Genomic DNA, 9,619 nt, shown 5'->3' with positions numbered 1-9,619 from the left:
CAGAGACGCACACACAAGGCTGCACACATGCACACACACACTCCGATGCATGCACGTGGATATGCAGGGATGCGCGCACACACACACAAATGCATGCACACATGGATACACGCGCTGATGCGTATACACATGGATGCCCACACGCTGAGACACACAAACGCATGCACGCACGCACGTTTGCACACAGATATGTTGGGACACACGCGTGGATGCACACACACACGCATGCTCTTGATGCCACCCTGACAGCGATAGCCATGGCGGGTGGCACGGGAAGGACGGGGGGGCGTGCACGGTGCACTCACCGCCCCGGGGCCGGTGGCACTCACACGTGTCACGACATGTGGGGACCTCTGCAGAAGCAGCCCCGGTGCGTGGGGTAGCGAGAGCCCCCGCTGCCCCATATACCCCAGGGGACACGGAGCAGATGCCACCTGCACATAAAGCCCAGGCGGGACCTGGCAGTGCCTCCCCCTCTCCCTGCCCCGGGAGCCATCCCGGGAAAGCCGGCAGGATGGGCCCGTCAGGTTTTACATATACCTGTCAAATACCTTCTCCATATTTCTGCTGTAACGACCTGCTAAGAGCCCCTCGCTCCTCCTCCCCAGTCCAAAACCATCAGGCCCCGAGCTTTGGAGAGATTAAGTCATAAAAATCGGAAGGGGCTGTGTAGTAACAGCCCCGGCCTGAGCCATAACGGCAGTGAAATCATCCCCAAACTATTTCAGCCCCGTCCATTTCCAGTCCCACGTCACACCTGAGCCACCGGCACGCAACGAAATAAAACGCCGGTGGATGGTTTCCTGGCCCCAGCGCGGCCGTATAGGGATGGGGGCAGGGAAAGGAGGTGATGTTAAAAATAAAAAGGCTCTCCCGGTGCGCAGGGCTGGCCGTCTCTGCCTGGTCCCAGTGCCTGAGCGGTGCAGGATGCGTCCCGGCCGGGCGGAGGGACCGCTGAGCTCCCATCCCCAGCTGGCTTTTCTGACCCGTAGTTTGCATTAACTAACCTCGAGCTGAGCAAACCCACACGGCCAAATAGCCAAAGCTGAGTGAAACTGGGAGATAGCGGATTTAGCATCACATCGAACGCAGCTAATTAGCGGCTTGGTTAAAGCTCGTTAAGGAGCCAGCGCTCCTTCCACAGTCTGCCTAGCTCTCTGCCCTCCTGACGGACCCGGACCAGCCCCGGTGCCGACCAGCCCAGCCAAATCCCAGGTTTGGAAAGGGCCAGATCCTGTCGTGGCCACGGCAAAAACATGATGCTGCAGCTCTGACGCCGCAGGAAGGCGCCTGCCCAAACGGCTGCCGGCTCGGTACCAGCCACACGCCGCCTGCTCAGAGGCGAGGCTGGAGGAACGGGCACCGTTTGGGACACTTCTTGATGAATTTGATGTCAAAAGGGCGAGTTTAGGTGAAAAAGGCTGTGCAAAACACCCAGCGATGGGAGGAGGCGGCATCCCCCGGGGTCTGGCACGTGTCCTTCTGCCTCCTGTTATCTGACCCAAACCCACGCTCCTGTTTTCTTCCTCTCTCCTTTCCCTTCTTTCTCGTTTCCCCGTGACCTGGGGTAGGGCTGGCCAGCAAGACGGGGCAGCCACGCATTGTTCACAGCCTCGATTGTAATTAGGCTTTATTATTAATAAAAACACCCAGGGCTGAGTTAGGCAGGAGGGTTGGCAGGGCCCTGCCTGCTTTTGTGTCGAAGCAAGCCAGGGCTTTGCTGGCGAACGCCACGCGGTGTTAGAGCGATGCAGACCCGGGGAGCCGAAATCTGGCGCTGGGTCTTGGTGACCTGGGAATGGGTGGGTACGGCAAATTGCCCCGGCACCGCTCGGTGATTTCGCAGCGATGCAGCAGCTGTGGTTTCAACATGATGCATCCCCGGTGCATTTAGGGATAGGAGCGAGCATCCATCACCCCGCAGTTTTCAGTCCGGTACCCGCCCCAGCCCTGGGGCAGCATCTTTGGGCTCAAAGCGAGGAGAACCCCCCGGTCCCCCTCCCCAATCCCGCGGCAAAGGTACATTTTCTACAGTTTTGCAATGCAGGTGCTTTGGGAAAGCTCCTGTCCGTGCCCAGCCACGCTGCCGGTGCCAGCGAGCACCTGAAACTGGGGCATGCTGGACCCCAATTGCTCCGGAGCGAGGAACCGCAGCCAAAAAAACCACCCCAAGGATTTCTAGCCATCCTCTGAGATCAGAGGCGAGCTGGCACGGCCCAAGCCATGGGGAAAGAAGGGAATTTCTGCTGCTGCAAAAATGACTTAACGTTTCCTCCGTGATGTGATCCGCTGCCGGCTTCCCCCGGCATGGCGGGGCAGCTGGGCGAGGGCCGGCGTGCGCATCGCTCCTTTGAACCGCGGGAAGTGATCGCATCCTCGCCTGGAAGGTACCTGGAAGCTGGGGGCTGGAAAATAAGTCAGGGCTTTCTTTCTCCCCCCCCCCACCCCTCCTCATGTCCTTCCTCCCAGGCCGTTTCGGAGAGCGGAGCGGGACGGAGCCCTATAGACGGCTGCTTCCTTTCATAGTCATCAGCGGCGGCACAGGATGCTTCTCATTTGGTGTTGTGTTTGTTTGCTGCGGCGCGGGTTCTGGCACCCGCCGGGCGCCCGCCAGCCCTCCCGTGTAGGTAGTGAGGTCATTTTTCCATGTATTCCCCCTTTTTACATACTGTATATGGAAAGACAATGAAGAGCCTTTCTGGCGTTTAATGGGAACGCGTCGCCAGCCCCCAAAGTGGTCCCGTTTATTAGCGCTTCACATTAAACGACAAAAAAAAAGTGAGTCAGGATTTAGTCCTGTTAACACTAATGTGAATTTAATTTAGGAGAAGCTTGAAAATTAATGTCATTTGTTAAATATCCATTTCCCCTAAAAGGCAATTCTTTGCCAACAACAACAACAAAAAACTCTTCTTCTATTCAATTTTTTTTTTTTTAAATAGCCTTTTTTGGCGATATCAGCCTGGTTTAAATCACTCGGCGTTCAAGGAACGGATGCCACCAGGGTTTTATGCAACAGATTGTCATTTCTCCTTTTCAAATTGAACAAAAAAACGCTGTAAATCATAAAGTGTTTCGCAGGAGGGGGATGAGGCTCCGGCAAAGCACCGGCAAGACCCGCCGGCTGCCGGAGCCGGGAAGCAGCCAGCGAGGGCCGGGAGGTGGAAGGGCTCCGGCACATGGGGTTTTCTTCCAGCTCCGAGGACTAGAGCGAAGGCGTCGGAGCAGCCAGGCTCTATTTTTGGGGGGTTTCATGGGAAAAACGGGGTGAGCCGTGGGGACCACACACCGATGCGCTGCCAGCTTGGCAAAATAATAACCACACCGAGGCTCGTTTCGGAGGAGGATATCACATGTTTTATTATATTCTAATCTGAGAACAGCTGCTTTTCCTGCAGAGCGCATCTCCGGGCGGCACGGCACGGTGCTGCGGGGCGGCCGCCAGCGTCCCAGCCCGGTGCCGGCGCTGCCGGAGCCGCCGTCCCGCGCCGAGCCGAGCCGCGCTCGCGGAGCCCGAGGCGGCTGATGGGGCGGGCGGGCGGCAGCCTGGAAATTAATACATTTGCCAGGTTGTCAAAACATTAATCAACGGATACAAAAATCTGGAAATGGTTGGGACAACATGTATTTGCGGAAAATATGTGTTCACACAACAAGCACACAAGATGGGAACAATTATATGAAGATGTTTTAATAATTAACCAGTATAAAACAGTTTGCTCTCCATACAGTTCTAGACAATAAAAGTGTTTGCAGTCATATTTTTCTTTTGTACAAAATTCCAGTCAATTGTTCCACAATATTTACATTGTCATTCCCTTTTCACAAAATATCTTCTTCCCCCCCCCCCTTTTTTTTTTTAAATCCAGCTTTGCTACATAAATGCTTTAGATCTCATGGATATCCCTTGATTTATTTTTAAAAAGTCTAATAAAAAAAACCCCAAAGACATTAAATACCATTTTATATATAAAAATGCTTAGTAAAAATATAGTTTTGTTGCCCAATTAAAATATATTGCTGAGAATACAGTAAAAACTGTCCTAAAGCCCACCCCTAACGGGCGCCGACTCTTTAATGGCTCCGCCAAAGTCTTCCTAAAAGTGTTTGGTTTTTTTTTCCCCTCCCACAAGTTCGCCTGCCCTTGGGTTAAATACTGGGGGCAGGTCGCTTCGGCTCGTCCTGGTGGTGGTTGTTTCAGGCAGGATTTACTGGAATTGGCTTAAAAATGCCCCTTCGAGCTGGTGGGAGCTACAGCTACGCCCTGCCGAGGGCTGGAGCGGGGAGCGCGGCAGGCAGGCTAGTGCTTGGGAAAGGCGTCTATCTGTGTTATATAGTTATACGGTATATCAGTGAGTTCAGCATGTTTTTTCTCTAAAAAAAAAAAAAAAAAAAATCCAAAATAAAAAAAAACAAAAAACAAAAAAACAAAAGAAAGCGATGCATTTAATGAGATACTCTAAATATTATGGAGCTCGTGGTTAAAGGAGGATGGCTTTTTGTTTTTAGAGGAGAGCCGGGGCTCTCCCGGTGAGAGCATCGGACGGTGGGGCCAACCTAACCGGTGATGCAGGGGCTATAGTAAACAGCGCTGCTGGCATCAGACAAGGCGGATATCAAGCTGCTCTCCTCGCAGGAGATGCTTCTAGGAGTCACTTTGGACAGGGAGACATGGTAAGGGAGTCCCGAGGCTTCGGGACGAGTCCTGCTCATGTTCAAATACTGGTCAAACTCGTTGCGGTCAACGTCCGTCCACAGCTCGGTTTGGTTCAAGTGATCCACGCTCTCCATGTGGTGGGCTTCAGGTGGGGGCGAGAGCTGGCCCAGGTGGGCGGAAAGCCCGTTCTGAGTTCCCGAGCACATCTGGTTGTAGTATATGCTGGAGGGATGGGGAGTCCTCATGGCGTCGGCCAAGTGCGAGGGGGTCTGCGCGTAGGGCACCGCCACGTCCCGCCCCATGCACTTCTCCTGGGGAAACTCCATCTGGTGATGGTGGTGGTAGCCGCGAAAGGGCATCATGTTGCAGTCATCCTGCATGTGCGGAGGGAAAAACGCCGGTTCGGTCTGTTCCAAGACATCCAAGGGAGACATCTCAGGAGTTGGCAAGCCATAGTTTTCAATATCCGACCCCATGGAGTGGAGTTCTCTGAAGTGGTTAAGCGGGGGAGGCTGGGGGTGGCCCGGCTGGCTGCCGCCATGGTGACTCATGCTGAAGTTGTCACTGCAAGGCTGGGAAAGGTTATGCAGGAGGATATTGGGTTCCATCCTCTTGATTTTCTTGGCTTGCTTCTTTCTCCTTGGGCGGTATTTGTAGTTGGGGTGATCCTGGAGGTGCTGGATTCGCAGCCGCTCTGCCTCTTCCACGAAGGGACGCTTGTCGCTTGCGCTCAGCGCTTTCCATGACTGGCCTGGAAGGGGAAAGAAAAGTTCTGTGACACCGGCTCGGTCACCCGGCACTGGTCGGGGCGCGGAGGCACCCACGGAGAGGGAGCCCGTGGGGTGGGAAGGGCTCCCTCGGACGGTTCGGCGCCTGAGCGGGGTCCTGGTGCTGGGACGAGGAGGGGCTGGGAAATGGGACCCCAAGCAGGGCTGTCCCCGTGTCCCAGCACCAGGCTTAGGCTGTGGCCAGCGCTTCGGCGCAGTGGGAGCATGGGGGTGCAAAGCCCCGGGGGGGCCGCGAGAACCCCTCTGCCAGGGCAGGGGATTCTGCCACCCGCTGCCCCTCGGCACAGCCCAGTCCCCGGCATGCCTGCTTCCCTGCATCCCGCATCCACAGTCCCTCACCTCTGCGGCTCAAATCGCCCATCCCCAAACCCCGCACCCTCGTATCCTGAATCCCACGTCCCCGCACCCCGCAGCCCCGTGTCTCCGCATCCTGCTGCCCCATCTGGCCATATCCTGCTTCCCGTTGTCCCGCATCCTGCAACTCCGTCTACCCATATCCTGCTTCCCGTGTTCCCACATCCCGCATCCTACAGTCGTACATCCCGCATCCTACAGTCGTGTATCCCGCATCCTGCAGCCCTGTATTCCCATATCCTGCATCCCCACAGCCCTGTACCTCTGCACCCCGCAGCCCTGTTTCCCTGCATCTTGCGCACATGCAGCTCTGTATCCTCACAACCCACAACCCCACGTTCCCACATCCTCTAACACCACAACCCACAGCCCTGTAGTGCTGCACCCCACAACCCTTGCTCCCACAGCCCTGCATCCTTACAGCCCACGTCCCTGCAGCCAGCATCCCTTCGTCCCATATCCCTACAGTTCACATCCCGCAGCTCTCTCACCTTGCAGCCCGCAGCCCGGCATCCCCCAGCCCTGAACCCCACAGCACCCTATCCCTGCATCCCGCAGCACCCCATCCTTGTAACCCAGCTCCTGCACCCTCATATCCTTGCAGCCTGCATCCCGCAGCCCTGTATCCCTGCAGCCTGGCTAGCGTGGCCCCATATCCTTGCATCCCATGTCCCGCTGCCTCATACCCTTGCAGCCTGTGTCCCACAGCCCCGTACCCTTGCAGCGCACATGCCAATGCCCCGTACTCCTTCATCCTGCACTCCCAGTCCTGTATCCCTGCATCCCAATATCCCGTACCCCTGCAACCCCCAGCCGCAGCCCCATATCTCTGCATTCTGCTGCCCTGTTCTCCTGCAACTCACCTCCTTGGCCCTGTATCCCTGCATCTCAGCACCCTGTACCCCTGCAGCATATATCCCTAGCCCTGTAATTCTGCATCCCAATACCCCGTGCCCCTGCAAGCCACATCTCCAGTCCCGTATCCCTGCCTCCCACTGCCCTATACCCCTGCAGCCCACATCCCCAGCCCCATAACCGCCTATCCCTACATCCCCAGCCTTGTACGCCTACATCCCTTCAACTGCAGCCCCGTACCCCCACATCTCTGCCTCCTCAGCTCCATACCCCCGCAGCCCCGCATTCTTGCAGCCCGCATCCCCAGCCCCATACCCCTATACCCCCAGCCCTGTATCCCTCCATCCCTGCCTCCCTAGCTCTGCACCCCCTCATCCCACAACCCTGCACTCTTGCAGCCCACATTCCCAGCCCCATACCCCCATATCCCTGCACCTCCAGCCCCATACCCCCACATCTCTGCCTCCTCAGCTCTGCACCCCCTCATCCCACACCCCTGCACCCTCGCAGCCTGCATCCCCAGCCCCGTACCCCCCCATCCCTGCCTCCCTAGCTCCGCACCCCCTCATCCCATGCCCCTGCAGTCTTGCAGCCCACATCCCCAGCCCCATACCCCTCCATTCCTGCCTCCCTAGCTCCGCACCCCCTCATCCCACATCCCTGCACCCTCGCAGCCTGCATCCCCAGCCATGTACCCCTCATCCCTGTCTCCCTAACTCTGCAACCCACATTCCTGCACTCTTGCAGCCCGCATCCCCAGCCCCGTACCCCTCCATCCCCAGCCCCGTACCCCTATATCTGCAGCCCCGTACCCCTCCATCCTTGCCTCCCTAACTCTGCACCCCCTCATCCCACATCCCTGCACCCTCGCAGCCCTCATCCCCAGCCCCGTACCTCTCCATCCCTGCCTCCCTAGCTCTGCACCCCCTCATCCCACAAACCTGCACTCTTGCAGCCCACATTCCCAGCCCCGTACCCGTCCATCCCTGCCTCCCTAGCTCCGCACCCCCTCATCCCACATCCCTGCTCTCTCGTAGCCTGCATCCCCACCCCCGTACCCCCCTATTCCTGCCTCCCTAGCTCCGCACCCCCTCATCCCACATCCCTGCACTCTTGCAGCCCACATTCCCAGTGCCATACCCCTCCATCCCTGCCTCCCTAGCTCCGCACCCCCTCATCCCACATCCCTGCACTCTTGCAGCCCGCACCCCCGGCCCCGCATCCCTCCATCCCCAGCCCTGTACCCCTCCATCCCTGCCTCCCTAGCTCCGCACCCCCTCATCCCCCATCCCCGCACCCTCGCAGCCCGCATCCCCGGCCCCGTCCCCCCCCATCCCCGCACCCTCGCAGCCCTCCATCCCCGCGTCCCCCGCCGCCCGCCCCGCTCACCCAGCATCTTGCTGAGCACGGCGTTGTGCAGGTCGGGGTTCTGCTGCGCCAGCCGCTTGCGCTCATCCTTCGCCCAGACCATGAAGGCGTTCATGGGCCGGCGGATGCGGGAGTCCTCGCCGGCCTTGCCCTCGGCTCGGCCCGCCGGGGGGCTGTATCCATAGCCCGGCTCGGGGCTGGGCGTGCGGCTGGGGGCCGCGCCGGGGGCCGCAGCGGGGGCCGCGCCGCCGGGACCGGGGCCGAAGGCGAAGCCGGGCTCGGGGCTGGAAGTGCGGCTGGAGGGGGAGGCGGCTCCCGGGGGGCGAGGGAAGGCGAGCCCGGGCTCAGCGGCCGGCACGGCGGCGGTGACCCATGAACAGTCGCCCCGGGGTTGCGATATCTCCTCTCGGCAGTAGTTAGACTCAGATATATTCATTCCAGCTGGACAGCACTTTGTGTCCGACCCGACCGGGTGCCGGAGAGAGAACCGGGTCCCGCCGCGTCCCACCGCCGCGTCCAGCAGCCGCCGAGCAGCAGCCCCGCCGCTCGCCTCCGCTTCGGGGGGATTTGGGGTCGGCTCGCTTTGTTTTGGTGGCTTTCCTTTTTTTTTTTTTTTTTTTTTTTTTTTCCTCTTTTATTATTTTTTTTTTCCCCCCTTTCCCCCCAAAAAAAACTTTTGGGATGATGCTGGGCTGGAAGGGGCAAAATATAGCCGGGCTGGACCAATCAGCGGGGCGCAGGGGAGGAGGAGGAGGAGGACGAGAGGAGGAGGAGGAGGAGGAGGAGGAGATGATGCGGGGGAGGAGGAGGAGAAGGAGGAGATGAGGGGGAGGAAGAGGAGGAAGGGGGGCGTCCCCAGGCACCAGCAGGAAGAGCCACCCGGGGAGGGCCGGGCTGGGACCGGTGTGGACGCTGCTGCCCAGTTCCCTTCCTTCCAAGGAGGAGGGTTGTTAATTTTTTCGCTGCCTTCTTTTCCTTTCTTTCCTTCTTTTTTTTTTCCTTTGCAAGCCCCTTTCCTGGCTACTTGCGATCTGCCTGTGCCCCCCCACGCCGCCCCTCCAAGCCGAGGCAGGGAAGTGTTTAGATTTGCCTGCCAGGCTGCCTGTTTGCAGGCGGACAGGGATGCTTGGGGCTTTGCGTTTATTTTTCTTATGACTTATTTCGTGTGTGTGTTTTGGCCAGCGTTCCCCGTCCAGGGTCGGGAGCAGCCCTGAGGTGAAGGCAGGGGCAAGCCCTCTTTCCCCAGCAATTTTCTGGTGGGAATTTCAGTGCCGGGGCGAGAAACGGCTCCTTGCTTTTAAGCACCATTCACACGAAAAGAAATGTGTTTCCAGCCTTTCGGCCTAGGGACTGTTGAGGAATGGGGGGTTCACCGGCAGCCGGCTAATCGCGGCTAAAACCTGCCTCCCGAGCCGCGCTGCTGGGGCTGGCACGGCCGTACCGTTGCCGCACGCGCCGTGGGCACGGCAGCACACCCACGGCACGCTGCCGCCGGCGGCCGCGGAGATGCTGCGTGTCCCCCGCCACCAGGTCACTGCTCTGCTCGCTTGGCCACCGTCCAGCAGAGATTTGCAGTGCCAAGGGCCAGGCTAGGTGG

General features: G+C 58.6%; 1 protein-coding gene across 1 annotated transcript; it reads right to left on the bottom strand.

Moving 5' to 3' along the window:
- Positions 1-3,670: 3,670 nt before the first annotated feature.
- On the bottom strand, positions 3,671-8,766 carry SOX18 (SRY-box transcription factor 18). The gene is made up of 2 exons (XM_075021056.1): positions 8,044-8,766; positions 3,671-5,408 (listed from the first exon to the last, which is right to left on the bottom strand). The coding sequence occupies exons 1-2, from the start codon at positions 8,456-8,458 to the stop codon at positions 4,558-4,560; spliced, it is 1,266 nt and encodes a 421-aa protein (XP_074877157.1). The 5' UTR covers positions 8,459-8,766; the 3' UTR covers positions 3,671-4,557.
- Positions 8,767-9,619: the final 853 nt, after the last annotated feature.

The sequence above is a fragment of the Buteo buteo genome, chromosome 2 (assembly GCF_964188355.1).
Source record: "Buteo buteo chromosome 2, bButBut1.hap1.1, whole genome shotgun sequence".
Classification (NCBI taxonomy): domain Eukaryota; kingdom Metazoa; phylum Chordata; class Aves; order Accipitriformes; family Accipitridae; genus Buteo; species Buteo buteo.
Note: the sequence above shows the minus strand (reverse complement) of the source record. Positions and strands in the feature narration are given on the sequence as shown.

Coding starts and splice junctions, on each gene's coding strand:
- SOX18 (XM_075021056.1), bottom strand. CDS start 8,458: ATGAATATATCTGAGTCTAACTACTGCCGAGAGGAGATATCGCAACCC. Junction 5,409..8,043: donor CGTGCTCAGCAAGATGCTGG/GTGAGCGGGGCG, acceptor TTCCCCTTCCAG/GCCAGTCATGGAAAGCGCTG.